The following is a 23465-nucleotide window of genomic DNA, read 5'->3' as shown; positions in this document are numbered from 1 at the left end:
GACCATGCTTCGTCAAGGGTCTTGGTGGTGCGCCGTGCCTTTGGAAAGCGGGGCTTTCGTATGAGGAGTTAGCGCGGATTTAGCTAGCAGCTCCGTTTGAAGCGTGCAGTCTCAGGACACAGTCTAATAGGATTTCGGTCCTGTACAGGCAGAACATTTCTTTCTTGTGCTGGTGCGCTCATGTCGGATGCTTTGTCAGCAGGAATTTAGCCATCCTAACACCCATTTTTACGGGTCTCCTGTTGCCTGGGCCATCCCAGTGTTATATCCCAGGGGTTGCTGTTTGAAAGCTGAGCGCTAGTTGCAAACAGCCAGCGTGTAGGTTGAGGGACTTGCAGGGAGAGTGTTTTGGCCATATTGCACTAGAAACGCGAGGCTGAGCTGGACTGTAAATCACAGATGATTTCAAATATCAGAAGGAGTATCTAGCCTATAGCTGTCATGTGTTTGTATTGCCCAGGGATGGCCAGCCACTTCGATGCTGCTTATAGGGAAGGGCTGGGGAGAGAAGCAGGAGGGGGTAAGGGAGGCAGGCCTGGAGATCTTTCTGGCTTGTGAAGTGCTCTGCAGAATTAAGGAGATTGTAAACTGTCATAACCGGGCCAAATTCATCCCTGCTGCTCCCTGAAATCAGCCCTGCACAGCTGATGGAGAAGGAAACCTGGCTTATCAACAGGGGTTCTCCTAGTAATATCACTCAGATGATCAACCTCACCTTCTCTGGTGTGCCCGGCACATAGCTTCACCTGTGCTACATACCTGAGACTGCTATCGCAGGGAAGGGAGAGGCAATTTGGGTTTAATTGCCTGGAAGCTGGTTAGGTCCTGACTCATAAAGGGCTCGTAAGAACCTGGGGAGAGGAGATGAATTTAGAAATTGCTCTGTCCTGTAGCCAGCATGTTGCTTCTCTCCCATGTAGGACCAAGGCATTGGTGGCAGTTTTGGTGGACCCTGTTTCTCTGCTGTTATGATCCGTGCTGGAAATGTTCGGTGAGGTGAGAGCCTCGGTGAGGTGCCAGCCTGTCCGAGCCTTCGCCGTGGGCAGGTCCAGCGAGAGGGCAGGACAGGGCTGGGGAACAGGGAGATAACAGATGAAAGAGGTGACAGCGGTGTCAGGACTGAGCAGCCCACCGGGGATGAACGTGGCGTGGAGGAGCCTGCAGCAAGCTGAGAGAGCACGGTAGAAGGTTTGGAAGAGCAGAGTTACCTATTTATCCTGTAGTAGCAGGATCCCGTTTCGGAGCGGTCCACTGAGAGAAAGGGTTGAATGGTCCGTGCTTGCCCCTCTGCTCACCTGGCATCCAGTGCTGGGTGTGAAGCAGGTACAGAAGTTCCAAATTTCAACAGCCTGTCCCAACTCTGCTCCCGGAGTAGGATTTCACCACAGGCACTAATGAGGGCAGAAGTGGGCCACACTGGGTATTCCTGCAAAACACTCTCATGATGTGCGGCTCCCAGCCAGCAGCTGGGAGGAGAACAACGCTCCTGGAGCAAGGGTAAAGCTTCGCCTCTTGCCTAAGAGCAGAGGGTGGCCGGGAGGCGCGTCCATCGGAGGAGTAGAGTGGAGGCCAGCTGCATCGAAGCAGGTATGTCCCCAGGATCAGGTGAAGATACACCCTGAATTCAAAGCTTGGGCTTTGGGTAGAGCATTTGGTGAATTTTAATAGGGGAAGAGTCCCCTCAGGGGGGTTTGGGTTGTTTTTTTTGGGCTAGGATCATGGTAAAGGAGACACTGGGAGTACTTTGGGGAGGCCATAGTTGGCAGCTGCTTTGCCTTGTGAGCTCAGACTGGCAGTGACGAACCTGATGCAGCTCTGTGGTTAGACTTGCACAATTTCTCTTTTTTTTGCAGAATTAGTAGCAGTGAACCCTTTCAAAAATACATGCAAGTTTCACTAAGTTTTTGTTGCCAAGAAAAAAGAAGCTAAAACCTGAACAAAAGGCTAACTTAAGCCTTTTGTAATGAAACACTTTCATTTTATGTTTTGAAACAATGTGGGGTTTTCCCTCAATTTTCATTTAATTTTGTTGAAAACATATATAGCAGCGTAACATGTAACTAAATCCTTTGGCCGGTTTGTCGTGATCTCGTTTGAATTTTTCTGTTTGCTGAAAGCTGTGTTCTCACGTCAAACCAGAACAACCCTTTTCTATGCTGGAAACAGTGAGTAACAAATCCTCCATCTTTTGCCTGTTCCTTAATGATGCCTGAGAAATGAGTAAGCCCATAACCCACTCATTTCCCACTCCTCTTAACATTGCACGGCTGCATTGAAAAAGCAGATTACGGGCACGGAGATGAATGCCCCCTCCCTACATGCCAGCAGCGGGGCACGATTCAAGACCTCTAAAGAACGCCTTTGTGCGGGACAGACCCGCTCCGGGAGTCGAGATGGGCAATGCCACCGGCTCCGCTTGCTGTCGCCGGCCACGTCAGCGCCTCTCGACAGAGGCAGGTGTTTTCTTCGGGCTGTGTGCGGCACCGAGTAGCATGTTGGGCCTCTTCTTTTATCCTCTTTATTTAATAGACTCAGGTGGTACCTGGGGACTTGGTTTTCCTTTCCTCAAGCTAAGGCAGTCAGGAGTTAACCGCTCTTAGAACAGTGGTGCTGCCTCTATGGAACAGGCTCCTGGTCACTCATTTCAGGGCTCTTCCCTTCATTAGAGAGTGAACCTGTAGGTGGTTTTTTATTTTTTTTCCCCAGCTGTTTCCAGTCTGCATTTCCTATAGAATCCTAGAATCGTTTAGGTTGGAAAAGCCCTTTAAGATCATCCAGTCCAACCATTAACCTACACTACCAAGTCCACACTAAACCAATCAAGGGTAGACCAGACTGAACCATGTCCCCAAGTGCCACCTCTGCCCGTTTTTTGAACATTTCCAGGGATGGGGACCTATGGATACACCTTCACTGCTTGGGAGCTGAACATCCTGGCTGTAGCCTTTCCAGACTTATTTTCAGCAAGGACTTGTTCTTGTAAGCTGTCCACAGGACCCTGGGGGTTTTAAGGATCAGAAGATGAAAACTCCTGTAGGCATTTATCCTGGGAAAAAGAATCACTTTGATTCTGTTACCTCCCATTAAACCTTGTTAATGCAGACGGGCTTTTATGAAGCTCTTTCTTCAGAAATTCAGTAGCTGGCTTGATTCAGCCTGTGAGGGGTCTTTTGCAGTTAGGTGCGTTTGCTCACCAGGTTTGGGGTTTGTTTCTCACGGCCGCAGGTGTTAATGACCCCTGTGGCCAGCATCGCTGTGACAGCTCTTAGAGGTTCCCCTGGTTTCCCTCACTGTTCCCAGCTGAGCTTTCTCACAGAGCCCTGTGCTTCTGCAAGTAAAACGTTTACATCTTCATTTTGTTTTAAGGTAAAAAGCGTGATGAAATTGGCACGTATTTACCAGTCTATTTTATTTTTTTTTCTCCAAACAATAAATATTTTTGGAGAAAAACCAAGGAAACCAAAACACTCTCTCCAAATATTATTCTTAACGCTTGCTGGGAGAACAAGTCCCAGTGCTGTGTACCATTTGAAACATCCTTTCAGAGCTGCGTGTGCAGAAATACTGATGTGCAGTGACTCCACTGACTCCAAAGAAAAAGGAAGCACGTAGAATAGAAAAAGTATAATGTATTTATGCCTAACTACAGATTAAGCCACAGAAAGGATTCAGCATATACGTTCTTGGTCTAAGTGCCTGCGTGCTGCGTGTGCTGCAGTGTTTGTAACCCACAGGCATTGCTGTCACCTGTTTGGAAGGTAGGTGGTATTCGAATTTGCACCCTGTTGTGCTCTGCATGGGCGGTACACACGGCTCCATGAGTCACAGGCTTTTTAAAATAGAAGAAATTGAAATTATTTTAGCTCAGGAGAAGTCTGTAAGAAGGTGGAGGAGGAACTGAATTCTGTCCCTCGTGTTACCTAGAAATTTGCCGTAGGTTTTGTGTTTGACAGGTAGGCCACGGATGGACGTACCTGTGTCCTAAGTATTGCCTGTAGCAATGCCCAGCTGTCCCTGCTGAGGAAGGAGTCACTCACAGGCAGGTTTAGGCACCGTGCGCGGTGTGGGGGTTTTTCATTGCTTGTTTGATGTCTCTCGAGCAGGTCGTGCTCACAAGTTCCTGTCGGTCCCGTCTCTCGCTGCCCAGGTAAAAGACCTGCTGTCGTCCACCACAGCTTCCTGTAAGCCCAGGTGCCGGGGCTCTGTCCCTGTGGAAATCTGTATATAACTGGGAAGAAATCTAGTGCCTGCGCTGGCTTTGTTTCAGTAAGGAGTGAGGCGCAGCAGAAGCCCAGACCAGAACGGGGTGCCTGGGTGGTCCCGTGGTACAGATGCAACCTCGCTGCTCAGCAGCGAAGGGACTAAAGGGACATCTGTCTGCAGCCAGATGCAACTCCTTACTTTCTGTGACTGTTTTCAGAGGCCAGTCTCGTATTTATTTCAGCATCCCAGGGCACTTTGCAAACATTAAGCCCGAGGCGGCTCTGTAAGGTTGTCCAGGGAAAGTGTGTTGAGGGAATCATCCTTCAAAGTGCAGCCATTTCAGAGTAAATGGGCAAGGCTTAACGGTGCAACAGAGCCTGCAATAACTGTTTGGATCAGGAAGTGAAGAAGGATTATTGCTCATTTACATAACGATGGCACCCAAGGGTGCCAATTAGGACCAAGGGCCTATTGCACTGGTGGTGTGCAGACATTTAGTAGGAGGCACTTGGCTCCAAAGAGCTCCCACTGGACTTCTGAAGGAAAACCTTCTGTATAAATAGGGAGGGAATAGGGACTTTTATTTAAATGGATTTTTTTTTTTTGTCTTATATTTTATATTTGTAGTGAATTTTTGGGAGGAAAAAATATATTCCTGAACAGCTCTGTTTGGTATCTAAAACAGAGTGAGTTGGTGACTTACTCTATGTCCTTTTATAATAGAGATGTTGGTAGTCACGCAGCAGAAGCATTTTGTATTAGGTAATGAATAAACAGAGGACAAAAAGGTAGGTGTGTCCGGCCTGGCAGAGCTTATTTCCTAACCATAAGGCAAGAGGGAAGGGGTGGATCTAGTTTGAGGCCGAAGAGGTTTTGGTCTACATGAGAGGTGGAGATCTCCACGTTTTGTAAGCACGGTGATCAGAGTTTGTTCCTGGGTGTTTGGAAACTGATGATTACAGAGATGGGGAAGTCAGTGTGGATAGGGTTTAAAAAAAAAAAAAAAAAAAAAAGAGAAAATGGGATTCTGCAGTGGTGGAGAGATGGAGAGAGGGCTGTGGGACAGCGAAGGACAGAGATGGGTGGGGGCTGTGTGGGGGGACAGGAGTGGGAAAGGTTACAAACTCTTCAGCTGTACCTGCTTGTCTTTCATCCAGTGCCTCAAAATCTGAGACCTGCTCGTTGGTGAATGGAGATAAGGATCCCAGAGGTTTTCAGGGGACGGCCACCTTTGCGTACCAGTAAAAGAGGAAGCGAGTTGTTTGCTGCCGTGCTCCTCTCCAGTGCTGCACGCGTTTCTGCGGTGCTACAGGTCTGGAGGTTCCCGTGCCTGCAGAGCGCTCTCTGTCAGCGGTAGGATGCTGTAGACATGGGGACTTGGAGTGCCCAAAATACAGAGGGGTCCATCGCCGTGTTTCCTGTCCTGAAGCATCATTTTTGGGCCATGGCGAGTCATCTGGCCTGCGTTCTTCCCTTTTATTCTCCATTTTGCCACAAGGGCCAGGTGCTGGGCTAACGTTTGAGTTGTGTTGGCAAGAGGAAGCCAGGGAACAGCATGTCTCTAGCATCTTGTGTAGAGGAAAGGGTTTCTTCTGGGGCTTTTTTGAGAATCTGTCCTGAAAAGATAGCTGCAGTGGTGTATAGCTGGAGACTATGCTCATGGCCAGCTCCAGGGATTCACCGATATCCCCCAGCACTGCCAGAAGAGAGGTTTTGCTTTGCTCCCAAACTCATGGGCCGTGCTCCCAGCTTCTAAATGATTCTCACAAGGTGAACTGCTGCTTTTGGATCCTAAACCCTGCAGAAAAACTACCCACTCCAGAGAAAGCTGGGACTTAACCCAATGGGAGAAAAAGCCTTTGTCTTATCTAAAGTCTGGAGATGCTCAGAGCTGAGGAATTGCAGACCATGGGAAGTTTTTTGAGTGTCAATATTCTCCCCTCACCTGCTGAATTCAGATCTCCAAGGTTCATTCAAGCAGCAGATAATGGTCTTGCTCTCCAGGAGGGAAGTAGAGCTGTTGGGATCAGCTACCCTCTGTTCCGGCACCAGGCAAGTGCATTTGTTTCTGTAGCAACAGAAGAAATTGTTGTATCCTATGGCTGTAGCTAGTAATTCCCAAATAAGCTACACCAACTAAACCACTTTTTGCCCTTGTAACTTAACATCACACATGGAGGTTCCAGTAGCGTAAAAGCGTATTTTTGAAGAAACACATTCCCTAGCAACATTTTGGTAAGGAAGGTTTTGGAAGTGCTCCATGTTGTCTTGTCACAACCTTTTGTGGGAATGATGGTAGGCGAATGTTCACAGCTGAAGACACCCCCTCCAAATCTAGAACTGAGGTCTTTGACATTTACTGCACTGCAGACTCACAAAAATTTGAATATAAAGGCAAAAATGCTTTGAAACATGTTTTGAGGTCCTATAGCACACGTTGAAGCAGAAACTCGAATTTTGCCGAAGAGGGGAAGCTGTTTCAATTTCTAAGCTGTCCTTGGAGCAGTGAGAAGCACTTTCTTTCCCAGGAGCGTTGTATCGGTGCTCTAGAGCCCCACACCCTCTTGCTAATCCTCTCTGGCTCCATAAATCCTGTGCTTCTTTCTGCACAGTGGTGTAGCTTGAGCGGATGGACTGGGATGTGCTCCCATTGCAGCCTGAGAAGCTGTGTCTGTTGTGTCTTATTCTAACGACTGACTGCTGGAATATCAAAACATGGACAAATACAGTTACGAGGAAGATGCAAGCCTTTTTCCTGATAGTAGTTTGCCAATCTGTCTTTGGTTTGGGTTAGTGGGTGCTATGTATCTCTCTTGTTCTTGTTTCTTCATCGCAGTTACTATCTTGGCATCCGTAGATGTCAGTTTATCTGCCAGGTGTCACTGCCAGCTAGCACTAAAACAAGAAAATGAGCTTTTCCTTTCTCATCTGAGAAATGCTGAGTTATTCTAACTGCAGGATTCATGGTATAACCCGAGTTGATTTGTCTTTTAATGTTCTAGTCACTGAGCAGGCACTAAGTACACATAAGATCAGCCCAAAACTTCACCAAGCCCAGTATCCTATGTCCAACAGGAGCCTACAGCAGGTGATTTAAAAATACGGGCAAGAAATAGGGTACTTGAATTGCTCTTTTCTTGCTGAACCTGCTCAGCTTCTGGTGATCTTGTTTAGGCTGTATGGCCTTGATCTGCAGGTGAAAGGAAAAAATAGCCACTTGATAACGTCATTTTCGTTAATGAAGGCTATAAGGAAGCAAAGAGCTGACTCTGCTCCATCTCTCGCAGAAGAACCTTCACACGCCTCTGCGCCTGTCACAGAAGACTTGCTGAAAGCTTCGTTCCGGACTCCTTTGTTACGGTGTGGGGCAGGAGGACAGCTGGCTCTGGCCCCCGGCAGTTTCTGAGCAGTAGAGACATCCCGATCGGTCGCGCCGTGCAGGTACACCATCCAACTCTCCAGCGGGCCTGGCCTGGAGCGGTCGGGCTGCCGCTGCCATCGCGTGATTCATAGCTGGAAAAAGCAGGCTGGCAGAAAACATTTGCCAGTCCCCCAAAGCCAAGCCTAGTGAGCACCACCGACATGTTCCAACGTCTGTTTGTCAAGCCAGAAATATCAGTGGAGTACGACAGTGTTTGCTGCGGTCCCTCCCAGGATAATGTGAGCCAGGAAGAGGGAAGGCAGCGCCAGAGGAAAAGGCTTGGCCAATGTGTAGTTTCTGGCACATTTTTATACGCATGCTGAGTGCCACCCTTTGCGGCTTCGCTTTCTTTTGGGTGTATTCGTTAGGGGACTCGTGTGAGTAAGAAGCGAAGTTTCTGTTTAAGCAATAAATGGAGACGTCGTTTCTTGCAGGGCTGGTGTGCGATGCCTGCAGTACGTGCCAGGCGGAGCTGCGGTGCGTGACCAGGAGCGGAGTTCAGTCCTGCACCTCCGTGAGCTCCAGCCCTTCCTGAGAATCTTTCCTACATGCTCCTAAACCTCTGCTTATTCCTCTAAAAGATCTGTGCTGGGGGGCTGATCACCTCTCAGTTACGCTGCTAGGTGGGTAACAGCTCTCCAGCTTCCAAATGCCTCCATTATATGACAGCATGTAGCCTAGACCCACTTCTGGCCCTGATTCGCCCTGGATCGGGGCCATTATCAAACTCTTGGGATAGTTCCTTTCCACTGCTTCTCATCCTCCACTTGCTTTGGCTGTATTTTGTACTGGAATAAGGAAAGAATAAGTAGAAGAGAGCACCAAATGCACCTCTGAGTTGCAGTGAGCAGGGTAGCTGCGGGCTGAGTCCGCCTTGCTCAGATCCTGTAGGTAATGAAGCCACATGGCTTCTCTGTGTGCACGTCCAAGATGCTGCAATTTCTTTTTAACCCAAAGTTGCCAGATTACAGGTCTGTCATCTGTGCTCCTGCAGACCGCAGCCATGTCTCCCACCTTTAGGATAAAGATATCCAAGTATTTAGAGGCTCTTCGTGGATATCTAGGGCAATGTTACAGTTTTCATTTCTCTCTGAATAGCAGGGTCAATTAAACCTTGCGTGGGAAGGGGGATCTGGGAGGGATAAGAAAGGAGGTGGGCTGTCTGCTGATGGTGAAAGCTGAATTAATGTTTGGGAGTGTTAGCAAAAGGGAGAGGGAGCCTTGGGGTAATAGCAGAGGGCTTGTTCACGATCTCAGTGCAAACTGGATGAGGAGTGGATATGCAGTAGGTAGATTTTCAGCTGAGACAAGCCAAAGGAGGAGATTTTGCCAAGAAGCAATGCTATGAGATCAGCACTCGGCATTCCTTATGGGCGTGTGGCTTCGCAGCAATATTGCAGGGACAAGCCCACCAGCAGATAATAACAACCTAATTTTAGATTCACAGACTCCCAAATAGGGTTGGGCATTTTTATTAATGAATAGCATAGTCACTTAAAAATCCAGCTTCAGCAGATAGTTTTGGGAGGGAAAGAATGGAGGGTTGTAAAAGCTGGAAGTTGCCCTCAATTTTCTCCTCTGAAACAAGGGCTCATCCCACAGCTTACCTGAAAAACTTCAGAGAGTGAAAAAAGAAAAGAAACATTTCTGATAAAAACGTAGTCAGGTGCTGAATTAACCTGGGTTCTGCTAATCTCAAAACAGCGGGTCCATTTTGAGGGGTTTTGCTTTCTTTTGTTTGTTCACAAAACAAATATTTGTCTTGGCAGAATTTGAAACAACCAATTTTTTCTTTTCCTGACTTTTAGTTTGTGGTTGGTTTTGATTCACCTACAGCACTAAACAATCAGTGCTCTGCAAACTCCTAATCTCGGAGCATCTCCAAGGTTGTACATCCAGGAGTTTCTCCTTGCCGCTTTGCTGCGGTCATTTGAAGGAGGGACCCAGCTGCCATCGGAAGCAAGAACTAACTCTTGCTTCTGAGATGGCAGTAGGGTGTTCTCTCTGCTGTATCTTGGGGGAATAACAGATATCTCTGCTAACTGAAATTTGTCAAGAGCAGTTATGTTATACTCCCACTTGACAATACCACCAAGGTTCACCCCAGCAGGCTCAGCTGCTCTGAGTTCTGTAGGCTCCAGGTCTGTCCCGCCTGAGTGGCTCTGGGCACTTTTGCTAAGCTCTTTTCCACCACTTTCCTCCCAGACCTGGAAGGATGTATCTGTCGTGGCCAATCTGAAGACTTGCTGGTGTGGAGAACACACCCATTTGATTTTTCCTATCCTTGATGCTGAAGGTACATGGCATGGGGAGACATCACAACTCTGGTATATATGCCAGTCTCCTCATCCTCCAGGCTCTGTGGCTGTGACACTGTTGTGATGCTCTCCTTCCACATAGCTTCAAAGTTTTTATATCAGAACTACTAATCTGCTTTTCCCCCTTTTCATTTCTTCCAGGGACTTGTTGTCTTCAAACAGTAGCTGAAGGGGGAGGCGCTTCCGAGAACCATGATGTCCCTGGGTGTCAGTAAAGGTACTTCCTTTCCCCATCCCGAGCTGTTGGGGATCTCTCCACTGTCATGGCTTTCCTTTGCCTTCTTTGCTCGGTTGTGTCTGCTGTAATGCCTTTGCTCAACTCCCCCAGTGCAGTGTGTCCAAGGGTAGAGGACACCTCTTCCTCGTCTGGGACCTGCTCCAACCTGCAGTTCCAAAATTATGTGCATTTGGCTATAATTTCAGTATCCACAAAGGTACAGAGGGCTGGAGAGCTTATAGCCTGGCTGAGGTTCTGAGATGAGCAAAAGACTAATGAACTACCACATCATTCTCTTTTCAAGACCCTCCTTAAAATTCTCTGTCTTTGAAATGTCTACGGAAAATACAGCAGCAATTAGCAGCCAGTGCAGCAGCTGACCAGGATGACTTCCTTGTTATCTCTGTCTACCTGCACCCTCTTGTTGCCTCTTCTAGAGGTAAAAACCAAAAGTCTGTAGGCTGGAGACCACCCTCGTGCAGTGTGCAATATCCAAACAGTATTCTTAATAAACTCCTAATAATGTCTTGTTATTGAAGGAGTCTGAAAAAAATCACACTGGGGCTGCAAGTTGCTCTGAGTTGTCCCAGGAACATGCCCAAGCTGTAGAATTCTGTGGCAGACTCTGAGATTTAATTTTGAAGCCACAGATGCTCGCAGGACCTTTAGATGTGAATAGATAGGATGATGCTTCCAAATCCATAGGTAACCTGAAACAGGAATGTGGAGAAAGTGGAAATGCCTTATTCACTTCCATTAGGCAATAGATTTAATTTTCAATTTCACTGCTAAGAAAAGCAGCCCTTCCCTTTCCAGGGGCTCCCCATGAAGAGTGTTACTACTGGTCCCTAAACCGCACCCTGACGTAGATGTGGCCCTGCATAACTGTGCCTTTTAACTGCTCCTGCTAATTCCACGTGAGGAAGGGCATTCTCTTCATTGCTATAGCTGTGTTTTCCTTAGAGACCATCCAATGTGATCAGTTGTTCAAAAAACCAACCAAACAAAAAAAAGTCCTACCCCTACTACATAACATATACTTGAAGCACATGACCGTGTGTCAGAGACTGATCGATTTACTGCATGTCAGCTGCTCAGTGGTAACTATTTCTGGGCAGCCTTCTAGCCCATCATGAGCACAAGATACAGAGACTTAGCTGACCCTCCCTTCCTGGTAGCTAAATTGAACTATTTTGTGTTTGCCACAGGCTAAGAGTGTGCAGCCAGGCAGTTTCCTTGGCTTGGGTGATGAGAAGCTGTAAAGCTGCAATAACCTGTTGGTGTCTCTAAACCCCTGAGCTGAATTGGTCCAAGTGTGACGAGGAGAGCGGGCTCGACGTTTTCAGTCTTTACCAGTCACTTCCAAAATGGCAAAAGATGGAATATATTCAGAAATACATAGAAAAGGAGATTTCCTTATCTGGTCTTCATCTTACAGTTTCTCCATGGGAAACCAGCTATTTCCCTCAAAAGAAAATGCTGGATGGGGAATTTCCCAGTTAAAATGCCTTTTTTTCTTTTTAATAATATCCAGCTGCAACCAATTTGGTCCAGCAGGACTTTGGCACTCAAGGGTGACTGAAGCCCTTCACAGCAGTCACCTGTATACTTCCCTCCCTGGTGAGAGACTGTTCCCCCTTCCCCAGCCTCCCATTTCCTTCCCTGCCTGCTCCCAATATTTTTGGCTTTAATACTCCTCCTCATTAACCTGTGCTTTTTTCACCCCATCTTTTTCCCACTGGGAGGACTTAGCAGCTCCTAATCCATGACCTTCTGCAATTTCCTACATTCTAATTTTATGTTTTAATTGCCGTTGCTGACTTTCTCAACCAGAGACTGTAGTTGTGGTGCATTGCCCGAACAGAGACAAGGAGCAGAATGAGGATGGTGGCAGAGTTGCTGTTGAACAGCAAAAGAGAGACCATACAGGGTAGGATGTTTCCAGATTTGGGCCAGAACCACACCGTTAGGGAGACGTGGTTTGAGAATAGGTTTTTGAAACTGGACTTTGTAAAGGAAACGTGGAAATGAGGAAGCAAAGGACGTGTCTCCTCCAACTCTGACAGGCCACCAGAGAAAGCTGGCAGCTGGGTGTTTGCATTTTATGGCTTACCTCTATGCCCCAACGCTTGGCTCAGCTTCATGCTCCAAACGTATCGGCCTCTCCCACAAACCAAAAAAGCCTCGCGCTAGAGCTGATGTGATGGGAAATGCCAGAGGAAACTCACTGCTTTGTAAATACGTGATTAGACCACCCACTGAATGTCTTTGGTCTTCCTGAGAGAAAATTACTCATCAATGTCAAACAGTCCTCTGAAAGGAGAGAAAAAACTGGATGAGTCCCTGTAGAGGAGGTGATGCATCAGGGTAAATTGATCCTGAAATTTGGATGACAACTTGTTTCCGTCTTTCATCAGAAGTGGCAAAAAACTCTTTCAGTGTTTGAATCTCTGACGGAAAGGAGACCTGTGCTCCCTGCTGTCTGAGATTTACCCCGGCTCACCTGCTGACACTGAATTCTTGCCCTTTCTCAGCAACCCTTCTCCTCTCTCCTTCCTTTCTCTCTGCCTCTCCTAGGACGTGCCATTCCATCCACTGATGAAGACCGCAGGAGGATCATTAAGCAGATGAAGGTTCGCACCACCCTGAAAGGAGATAAGAGCTGGATCCAGCACCATAACTCAGACTCTGAGGATGAGAAGAAGAGCAGCCCGCTGTAAGTGTGGCCGCGGAGGAACGCTCCTCTTCTCCCTTCCCTTTCCCTCATCAGCCTCCCATGAGTACTCTGTTCTCCGGCCTGCAGAAGAAGCAGGTGGTGCGAGGTGCTCCTGTTTAATTTTGATAAATGCAGGCTGGGGAGAAACTCTGAGAAATGGCCTTTCCTGGGAGCTGGGAATCCAGCAGCATGGGCAGATTTGAAGTCTCAGGAGAACTCCAAAGATTTTTTTTTTTTTTTTTTTTTTTTTTTTTTTAAAGCCAGGTCGTGTTTCACCATCAAACGAAGGGGCAGACCTTGATGAGAGGGAGTTTAAGTGCTAAACCAGCCAGGTCTGCGTCTCCCCCTGCAGCCACCCCTGTGCCAGGGAACACCACAATCTGCACCAGCTTCTCTTTAATTAGAAACAAAACCAAGCCAAATCGGTCTTCTCTTAGCAACTCTCTCCAAAAACATCACTGCCACGTTCAGCAGGGCAGCTCAGCGAGACCAGAAGTGAATTATGTCATTGTGTTTTCTCTTTGCTCAGGTCTGGACGGGCCAGTGGGGGATCCCCAGCCTCAACGCCTACTGCTCCCCAGAGCGACAGGTAATTTTGGGGTCCCATCCTGTTGCTTCCCTTCTGTGTTATCTCATGGGGTCAGTGCACGCTTTCACTGGTTCTTCACAAATGTCTGCTCTTTCTTCACCTCCTCATACTCACTCACTGCTGCGATTGTGTTGAAAAATACAGCCCTTGAGGAGAGCCTGTGTTGTTCGGTACGATGCCGTGCAAACTGTCACCTCGCAGAGAGCGAGGCTTATCTCCTGCAAAGCCCGGGTGGATGAATGGATGGATTGATGTCTTTAATGCAGATGAATGGATGCCTGCAGGCCCATGATCCCACAAGATTGCTGGTGCACATCAGCTCCTGTGCTGCTGCAACAGCTGTATGCTCTAAGCCTGGGGGCTCCTCAGAGTAAGCAAAGCCTGGTGTGGGAGCTGAATTTGCTTCAGGGCCAGAGCACGAGGGCTCTTCAGGAAGCCAGGAGCTTGTAGGACTAGCGTCCTAAAATATGAAACTGTTGGAAAGGGCTTAGTCGTATACGAGAGCTCTTTGCTAGCTGCAGGGCCGTTGCTGGGAGAGCATTGCCCTCTCCCATGAGCAGTTTCCTGCTTCCTCTTCCTTCTTCTATGCCAGCTCTTGTCACATCTTGTTGCAGTTAGACAGCATGGTTTTCCTGCCGTGCCCTACCTCTTTCTGTCTCCTTCTGCAGCATAGTGCTTTATCAGGCACAGGATAAGTAAAAACAGGGACATTTGTGACACTGGAAATGAGACATCTGAAGGGGCATCTTCACACAAATGTGTGAGGGCCTGAAGTTGACAGGAGGTGAGTGACAGGGAGTCCAGGACACTCAGGATCTGTTTATGCTTCAAATTGAGGACAGGCATTCATACGCCAAGCTGGACGACTTCTCAGCTTCCCTGCAGCTCTCATTCCAAGCTCAGTGCTCGGGGAACAGCTAGGCAATGGGGCTGAGATGGGCTACAACCTGCTGGTGCCTGCTCTGAGGAGACTGCGGAAACAAGAGCTGGGGGCTGCGCTCAGCCCTCCTTGTGCTCCAGCTCATCCCATCTGGAGAGCTCCAGAGCTAGGCTAAGCCTGCAGTGAGTTTGCATTTCTGTATCTGTGAAGGCAACCGGATAAATTTGAGCTTGACAGCCACCTCAAGCATGTGGTGATGGGCAGCGTAAACCTGCCTTCCTGGTGAGCTCTGACCTGATGGCTGACCCTGCTTGGAGCAGGTTAGACCAGAGACCTGCTGAGCTTTCTTACTGAGTTATCGTGTGATCCTAAGGGCACCTGGACACACGGGAAAAGCAGGGGTGGTATCTGGGCAGGGGCGAAGGGAGCCTGTCTGAGCTCATTTGATGGGAACCAGGTCCCTGAGGCCCATCCTGGTCCCCACCTTGCTCTCAGCAAGACGTCTCCAAGACGGCTTGAAGCAGGTTCCAGGGACGCGTCCTCCTGCCCTGGTGCAAGGGGCCAGATCCCTAGCTGGTGGTATCCCGTTCCTTGCCCTCCAGGGCAGCTGTGCTGCACTGCCTTCCTGAGAATGGACCCTCAGAGAAGTTAGTGTGAAGATGATGTTTTCCTGTGATAAAACAACCAGGATCTCTACTATATCTAATTTCCTTCACTCTGTGCTGTAAATCTGCAGACTTAATTTTGAGCCAGAAAACACTGTCAGCATGGCTAATTTTAATTGGATAACTCTAAAATTCACTTTTGTTTATAAAAATCTTTTATAGAGCTTGTTCTGATGATTATTCCTTTTTAAAGAATCCTTCCAAAGTTAATTTGGGTGCAGCAGCTGAGGTATCACTCAAGGCCGATTTAGCTAGATTTTTGGCTCGATAGCCACATGGACATTTCCCTTTAATACTGGTGCTGCTGCTGTTGTTTTTCCCCATGTTTCTTAATTCACCAGTGTCTGTTCTTCGCACAGGTCTTCTGCCTCCAAGCCTCAATCCGGTTACCTCATCAGGTTGGTATAGAGTGGCATGTATTTGGGCTGTAGGGGAAGGAGAACTAGATCAGGAGCAACAAGCACGAAAACTATTATTATCGCTTGGGTTCTCCTATCAGTTAGGAACATTAGAGTGCTCAGGGAATACCTTGGTGAAGAGATAGTCCCGAGTATTTTGTTTAACAGGTGGTTTGATGGTGATGTTAACAGAAAATCAGATCTTCTCTGTATGATACGATGATCACACGTGGAAGGATTAATAATAATATGCAATAATGGATTTGAATTAAGGAAGAATAGATTTAGACTGGATATAAGGAAGAAATTTTTTACAGCAAGGGTGGTGAAGCACTGGCACAGGTTGCCCAGAGAGGTGGGAGATGCCCCATCCCTGGGAACATCCCAGGCCAGGTTGGACGGGGCTCTGAGCACCCTGGGCTGGTTAAAGCTGTCCCTGGCACTGCAGGGGTTGGGCTGGGTGGGCTCTAAGGTCCCTTCCCACCCAAAGAATTCTGTGATTCTATGATTATCGTGCTATGAAAATGTTCCACCATCCTTGTGATCAGCACAGCACCAGCCGTGGGGCTTGCGGGCTTCAGCTTCCTCTGACACATGGGCCATTGCCCGTGGAGACTCTGCTGCTGCTGTAATCCTAAACAGGTTGGCAAGCCCTGTGATACCATACCCAAGCCTGTGTGCGAGCTGATTTCACTGTGTTGTCTAAAGCCAGGGAGCAGGAAGATGGGACTTTTCTCAGGATGACTCTCCCAAGGAAGCACCTTCTAATTCTTGGTGTCCTGAGCCAGCACCTTCCTCCAGACAGGACACACAGGCACTGTTAGGCCAAAGAGTGGCTGCAAGTCTCTTAATTTTAGTTCCAAACTCTGTCCTGCAAAAACTTCAATGTGTCTCTCTTCTTCCCAGAGGGGTGTTCACAAGAACCATCGATAAGACCTCTTCCGTGCCAGATTCTTCATCTTCTAATGAAGCACGAAAAAGGTATGTGTGTGTCTTCCTCTTCTTCATGACAATGAGCTTTTAATTATTGTGGGTATTTCTAGTCAGCCTTTTACTTTGGCCAGTGCTTGGGGGCTTCCACTGAGCTCCACTAAATCCCTACTAAATGCTGGAAGACGTGGCTGCTCATTTAACAGCTCCATTCAGCAGACATGGGAAAAAGACAAAGCATCAAACTCCATATTTTCCTCACCAGAGCATGGGATGGCAGTTGGCTGTGAAAGTACTCAGGGGTTTGGGTTTAATGTGGCAAATAGTTTTGAGTTGGGGACAAATCACAAAGAATCCTTGCAAAGCTGTAACACTTCATTTTGATGTTTTTAATGTGTTTGGTTTTGGGTTTTTTTTTGAAACCTGTCTTGTGAGAGGCACTTACATTTAATTCCAGTAAGTAAGGTCTAAGCGTGGCTCTGATCTAAGCAGATGCTTTGTTGCACCTCAGGTGAAACCTTTGAAACCCCATTTTTCCCCCTGTTTTGATTCACCTGGGGAGAAGGATGATGCCACAAGGTGTCTTCTTCCTTCTCACTGGCTGATCCTGTGACGGAGTAGCACTGGGAGGGTATGCCCATACCGGCTCTGGCAACTCACAGTGGCCCTGGGGAAGCAAAGCAGACCTTAAATCCTAGCCCAAGGCTGTGAAAAGGCAGCAAATGCTGCCCTTCAATTAAATAGCATTTCCTGAATTCAGAGAGTGGATCTTTGGGATCGTCCTGTTTTCCCCCATCGTGTGGAGCACGAGCTCACCTGGGGAAGAGGGTGGCGAAGGGTGAGAGCTCAGGAGGGTCACGTTAACAGATGTGATTTGTGCCGTCTGCAGCACCGCCACGAAGGGACGCAGCCTGTGCCGTTCCTCCTCTGGCTACAGGATGACCACTGAGGATTACAAGAAACTGTGAGTGTGCAAAGGGGAGCAGTGCTTTCTGTGCGCGCACAGGCTCAGCAGCACCTGAGCCTCAGTGCTGAAGCCACCTGCACGTGCATGCCTGGCCAGGCATGGCTTCATCAGCTGAGCACTGCAGAGCTTTCACTAGAAACCGAAGCAGTTCCCCGTGCTCCCTCCAGGCCTGTGTGGGCTATAAGGCGTTCCTTGAACTGGTAACGGCCTTTGTACGGAGTGAATTTTATCAGTTGGTAGTCATTAAGGCAGCAACTGGAGGATGCAGCCTGGGGCCTTGGTTTGCAGTATTGCTGGCCTTTCTGAAACCAGGAGAAAGGAGGGGGCTTGTGGCAGAACAGCACTGCTGACATTTCCTACGCAGCTTTTCATGTCAAAGGCTGTGGCTCTAATCTGAAATGCAGCTGAGCGTTTCTCATGAACCAGCCTCTAGGCTTAACCCCTATACTAAGAAAGCAAAATCCTACGGAGACATACGTACGCCAATGTGCATGAAAAGTACAAGTGTGCATGCTTGTGTGCAACACTTCTAGGGTCTGAACCCATTTCCACATGCCCTGCCCTTGGATTTACCTTGGGTTTTGCTTGTGCTGCCTCTGTGACAGTCTACAGAGGCAGTTCCCTTACCCTGGCTCTCCCCTTCCCTTTCTATTTCAGAGCTCCATATAATGTCAAGCAAAAATCAGTGGACTTGGATGAGGAGGATGTGTCTGTTACTCCAGATGAACATAAAAAGAGGTATGCCCTGCGGGGAACCACCTTTTTCTTGCAGGGGCAGTGCCAAGCGGACTTACTTCAGTTTAACTGTTCATTGCTGGGAGGGTCAGTTCGATGATGGTTACAGCTGAGCCATTAGGGCTGATTGCAATAAAATAATAATAAGCAGATATTTCTACACAGAGCGCATCTATGCCCACAGGCGACTGTGCTCCCAACAAAATATAATTAAAAGCCTGACATGATTCAACCTGACAGCATACCCCAATTAATTTGGCAGTTGGAAATGGCTTGTGGAATCCATCAGCTGCATAGTGTCTATGTGAAAAGATAGAGACGCACAAATAGCCTGGCAGTCAGGGAGGAGCCCACCTCCCACAGCCTGCGTGTGCCCCGTTGAGTCTGGACCGCTTGGGGACTCGCGTCGGAGTCCAGATCCAGACGGGTCTCTCACTCCCATACCAGGAGTAGAATGTGTTTTGTCCGTGTGGTAGATCTGCCTCTGATGCAGCCAGCGTTCTTGTTGCTTTCAGTCAAGTTTCTGAAGATACTTTTCCTCAGATACAAGACTTTTACAAATGAAAAGTTGGTAGTTTGCCCACTGGGGATGAACCAGTAAAAGTCCTTTCAGAGATCTGCACTTCGGTGCATCTGGTGGTACTGACGTTTCTGTAGACACGTGCAGTCCACGTAGCGTGTCAGCCACAAAGACTGCATCCCATTGTTTTGTCCCGTGGTATGCAATATTGCAACAGCCCAGGTCTTGAAAAGGGTAACTCCCTCTGCCCTCCTGGAAGAGGAAGTTTTGGGATTTTTTTGCCTGACACTTTGCATCCATGTGTAAGTGCTGTGGCCCAGCGTGAATGATACTAAAGAAAAAGATAAGACGTTGTTACTCCTCTTGGCTCTGGCTGGATTTCTGCTCCCCAGAGCATGGGAGCTCTGTCAGTGTTGGCACGAGCCTCCACTGGATTGTTCACCTTTTGCCTCTTCAATGCTGCACCCAGCAGCCACTGACAGCGTGAGCAGAATGTGACCCCTTCCCTCGCTTGCAGGACAGAGGCAGCCAACAGTGTCCTGAGACGCACTGCCAGCAGAGAACGTGCTTACGTCCTCTCGGCAGCCAAGAAGAGCAGCGGGTGAGTCTTCAGCGTGCAGGCGTGGGGCAGGAGGCAGGGAAGAGGCTGCTGAAGGCGGTCTCACAGAGATGGTGGCCTGGCCCAAGACTCTCTGAAGGTGATGGGGACCCTTCCAATGAGTGGAGAAGACATAGCTGCCGTCTCTCTAGGAGTGCCAAGGGTATCTGCTGGTTTCTGCAGAACTGGGGAAATCCTCCAGGAGTCTTGGGAAGTCTTCCTTCCTGGAATGAAATTTCAGGAAGAGAGAAACCATGATAGTCCCCAGTTCCCTGGGGCCCGTGATCAATTTTCAGACTCAGTTCTTAATACTGCTCTCTCCAGTTTTGTTGCATGTAAGGGGAAAATCGGAACAAATATAAACTGCATCGAATATGGATCAGCTTTTTGCGACAGAGTTTGCCTTTACATTGTAGTTGAACAATAGCTAGATTTACAAGATCCTGATCTTAGTTGCAGCTTCGAAATAGTTCTGTGGGGAAAAAGAACCTAACAGGAATGTGTGGCTGTGTAACAGGAATGTGAAGGATGTGTGGGAGCTACTGGTGTTCAAGGCTCTGTTGTCCATCTCTTTCCTGGGAGAGGAAAAAAAAGCAGATTTCCAAGGTCTCTGATCTCCCAGGAGCCATGATAGTGACTTTTTTGCAGCTCAATTTCAATATAAATTCTTTTCCTTGTGACATAACTCGGGGTGACGCAATGAGGCACCAGGAGGTCGCTAGTGCGGGAGGAAGCAGGGAGGGGATGCGCCAGCAGCACTCAGCTGTGCCCAGAATGAGGCAAATGCTCGGATAGGATTTGTAGGGACGTTAAGGGTGTTTGCGCTGGCTGCTGGTTCCTCCGATGCACCGAGTACCGTGTGGTATGGAGCGAGGCAGGGTTGTATGCAGGAAGCAAAACAGCCTTCAGGAAGGTATAAAATTAAAAAGACCCTTTGGGGAATCTTCTTTACTTCACACGTTATAACTAGGTGCTCTTCCTATTTTTATTTCCTCTGCTCTGTAATTTGTGCAGGTTTAACACACCCAGTCGCTGTCAGCTCTGCCCCAGTGGTGTTACGTGACCCCTTAAAGCCTTGCTCAATATGGGTCGATTACGGGTCAGAGGCTCTGTGGGAGCTGCCCCCCTGCCCAAGGTGTGTCTTTACCTCCAAGCTTCTAACTGTTGCCTTTATGCTTCCTTTACAGCAGCCCAACACAAGAATTTCCACCGTTGTTTGCCAAGAGGTAGGTCACAGGCCCTCTGGAAGTGCTGCTGGGGCTGTGCGTCTGTGTACTGTACCAGGGCTGCTCGTAAATGCTGGGATGGGAGGTCCCCAGGTGTTTCAAAGCAGAGGAGGGACACTTCCCTTAAAAAGGATGCTCTGGGTTGAATCACGCTGGTTTTTGAGAGCCCACCGTGTTGTAAACACCGAGAATACAGTCCTGATGATGCTTTGGGTTATGGGCAACCTGAAACAAGGAGAGACCCGTTCGCTGCCTTTCTTATTCCGGGGAAGGCTGGTTCCAACGAGCAGGTTGAATACTCCTCAGGCTTCAGGCATTTAACTTCTAAAGCAGTCGGTTTGATAGGGAAACGATGCCTAGGGTGCTCTCTGGAATTTAAGCATTTAGGTGATGCTATTTGTAAAGCGACCGTGACAGCAAAATGCCACTGGTTTGGGCTGAAGATCTCGCTTCATTCAGCCAGTTGAGATGCTCACCAGTAGCGGAGCACAGGGAGCATGAGGAGCAGGAAAAATCTGCCTCTAGGGGAAACAGGGAAAACATAGCTTAAGGGAAAACAAGAATAAACTGCCTGAATTAGCAGTGGGGAATAGGAAACAATGTGATATTTGCCTCTCTTTTTGCCTTTTGAAAGAATTGAAATAGAAGAAGAGGAAGGCCAGCAGAGGAGGAGGAGTCCAACTGTGTCTGGTTCATGCAGGTTTACACCAGATGACAACAGGTATTTACCTCGGCCTGCAGCAGTGTGTTGACCGTCTTTGATTTTAGGGCACACTGATTTGCCATCTTTGCAAATAACTGCATTTATCTGCAAGGTAGCAGCTACCGGAACACAACTAGAGATGGAGGTTTTTCAAAGAGGCTTCTCAGAAGATCCCTGATTGCCTCTTTCTTGCAAAAAGGGAAAGATCCAAAATGAAAAATTAGGTCAGCTAACTTGGTGAAACAAATGGGCAGGCATGGGGACAGGGCCAGGGTGTCATAAAGTACCCAGCTGACAGCCCTGGGGGGTGACAAACTGCATTTAACTACAGGCCAACTCTGATGTGAGTCGTGTGGTGTAAACCTGCCCCGAGCCCCTCTCCTGATCACACTCCGAGTCCTGCCTTCACAAGGCACTCATATGCCACAGGAATGAGCCTGGTGGCACTTCTGGAAAGACAACTCACAGGAGGAGTCAGAGCAGGTTTAGAAGAGCTCACCTAACCCATCAAGCAGCCATCAGATAGTAATGATTTTCTTTTACTAGCAAACTTGGCGGCGTGAACTGACCCCATCACCTCGACATGAAATACTCAATATCTCATTATTTCCTGTCCCCTGAGCCAGCTCTCTGCTTTTGTTAGACTTTAGATTTAATTATTCTACCCTGATAGCAACAGATAGGTGTGACCGGAGAGGTTTGAGAGGTTCATTATCTTTAAATTGATCTTTGCTTTGATGGGAAATGTTAGCCTCATTTCAAGCCCCCAGCCCCTTTCACAGGCTACTCTGAAGCCCAAGCGTCTGCAGAGCTGTGCGGAGCCGTGGCAGGCAGGCCGGAGTGTTCTTGCCATGGCACATGAGACCTGGGGACCTGCTGTCCCTGGTGTAAAAGGGCAGCAGTGACACCTTCCCCCAGTCCACGCTGGTCAGGGACAGCTGGCACCTGGTGTGTGGCGGAGTGAGGCCAGGATGCTGAAATGTTTGGCTGAAATGGAAATGTTTGCCCTAGGAGGGAGAATCCTTCTCTGTTTTCAAGCAGATTCATTTAATTTGGGATTCTGCTCCTGCTCTGAGGGGTGGCTTGATGCCAGGCAGCAGCACTATTAGCTTCTCTGCCACTCTGGTCCTTAGTGGGCCCAGCAGGGAGCCCAATAAATGAGGTCTTTCAGCCCGAAATGCTTTACTTGCAGGATGAAGGAGCTGCCTCATGAATTCTGGTAGCAATTTTGTGCCATTGTGGTGCAGGTTTGAGGCAAGGCTAGGAAGCAGTTACCCTCCCTTCCTCATGTATTACACACGTGCACGTAGTGAAATCAATTTTGTGAACGCGCTGAGCTTTAATCTGTACATTTGGGGAAGCTGTATTTTAGTGCAAATTCAAACATTGGGGATGGAAACAGCTCCAGCTGTGTTAAATGGGAAAAGCTGGTTTCTAAAGACCGAGTGTTTCAGCGGAAAGGCAGATACTAGTCACACCAGCGCAACAGTGCATAGGGACAGCTGCGTGCATGGGTCCTGGCACAGCAGGCTTTGGCCTCGCTGCCCAGGAAGCGGACGCAAGGCCAGAAATGCAGGATGTCCTGTCCCCTGACAGGAGAAGGCACCTAAAAATCTTCTCTCTTTAATGCTTTGTTACTTGTTTTTTGGTTGGGTTTTTTTTTTTTGTCAGTACTAATGGGCTAAGAAAAACCACCGCTGGGTCTTCCTGGAATGAGCCAAAGACAACAGCAGTGTCTCCTTCCAGGTAAGTTTTATAGCACAGCCAGGATGTCTTGGATGTCTTTTGCAGCTGTATCAGCCCACATGTAGCTGTAGGTCAGAGACCTCTATGGGTACGCCTCTGGGAGGTGAAATGAAGCAAATTTGTCAGCCTTGTACATGACAGACTTTCCTTAGATGCAGGCAGCTGTTTTAAAAAGGTTTAATGTCTGAAATCCGTGTTATGTCCTGCAGGGATCTGACAACATCCTGTTAGAAGCACTCAAAACCTGAAAGGAAAAAACCCAAACATGCTGAACTCTTTCTCGCCAAATATGTGTAGTGGAATAACTTTCAGTTGCTTTCAGCTTTGTCTGTTTGAATTCATGACTATAGTATAAAAAACATTGAAATTGTTTCCCACAGTGCTGCAAACAGCACTTTGGTTGCTGACCTTGTTCTGTTATTTTTATTCTTTGTGTATCACTGGCAGAAAGTAGATATTCCTGGCAATATCAGTGTTTTGAATTTAAAAATTGCTTCTGATAAGATGACTTTGTAAGTGAATGTATTGAAAACAGCTATGTTTGTTTTCTATTTTATTTATCCACAGAAAGGAACACTTCAATGCAGGAAAATTTTGGCCAGCTGCAGCGGGGAGCTGGTTTGTTCAGCAATG

General features: G+C 48.0%; 1 protein-coding gene across 1 annotated transcript in view; it reads left to right on the top strand.

Annotated features, from left to right (window-relative positions):
• The first annotated feature begins 10134 nt into the window (after positions 1-10134).
• The window catches only part of ZNF185 (zinc finger protein 185 with LIM domain), a 33953-nt gene continuing 20622 nt past the window's right edge, over positions 10135-23465 (top strand). The window contains exons 1-11 of the mRNA XM_075720763.1: positions 10135-10159; positions 12737-12875; positions 13405-13464; positions 15369-15407; positions 16314-16388; positions 17227-17301; positions 17962-18042; positions 19077-19160; positions 20345-20383; positions 21018-21104; positions 22758-22832. Of these exons, the coding sequence (XP_075576878.1) occupies positions 10135-10159; positions 12737-12875; positions 13405-13464; positions 15369-15407; positions 16314-16388; positions 17227-17301; positions 17962-18042; positions 19077-19160; positions 20345-20383; positions 21018-21104; positions 22758-22832 (779 nt within the window). The remainder of the gene's footprint in view (positions 10160-12736; positions 12876-13404; positions 13465-15368; positions 15408-16313; positions 16389-17226; positions 17302-17961; positions 18043-19076; positions 19161-20344; positions 20384-21017; positions 21105-22757; positions 22833-23465) is intronic.

This window comes from Pelecanus crispus, chromosome 13, assembly GCF_030463565.1.
Source record: "Pelecanus crispus isolate bPelCri1 chromosome 13, bPelCri1.pri, whole genome shotgun sequence".
Classification (NCBI taxonomy): domain Eukaryota; kingdom Metazoa; phylum Chordata; class Aves; order Pelecaniformes; family Pelecanidae; genus Pelecanus; species Pelecanus crispus.
Note: the sequence above shows the minus strand (reverse complement) of the source record. Positions and strands in the feature narration are given on the sequence as shown.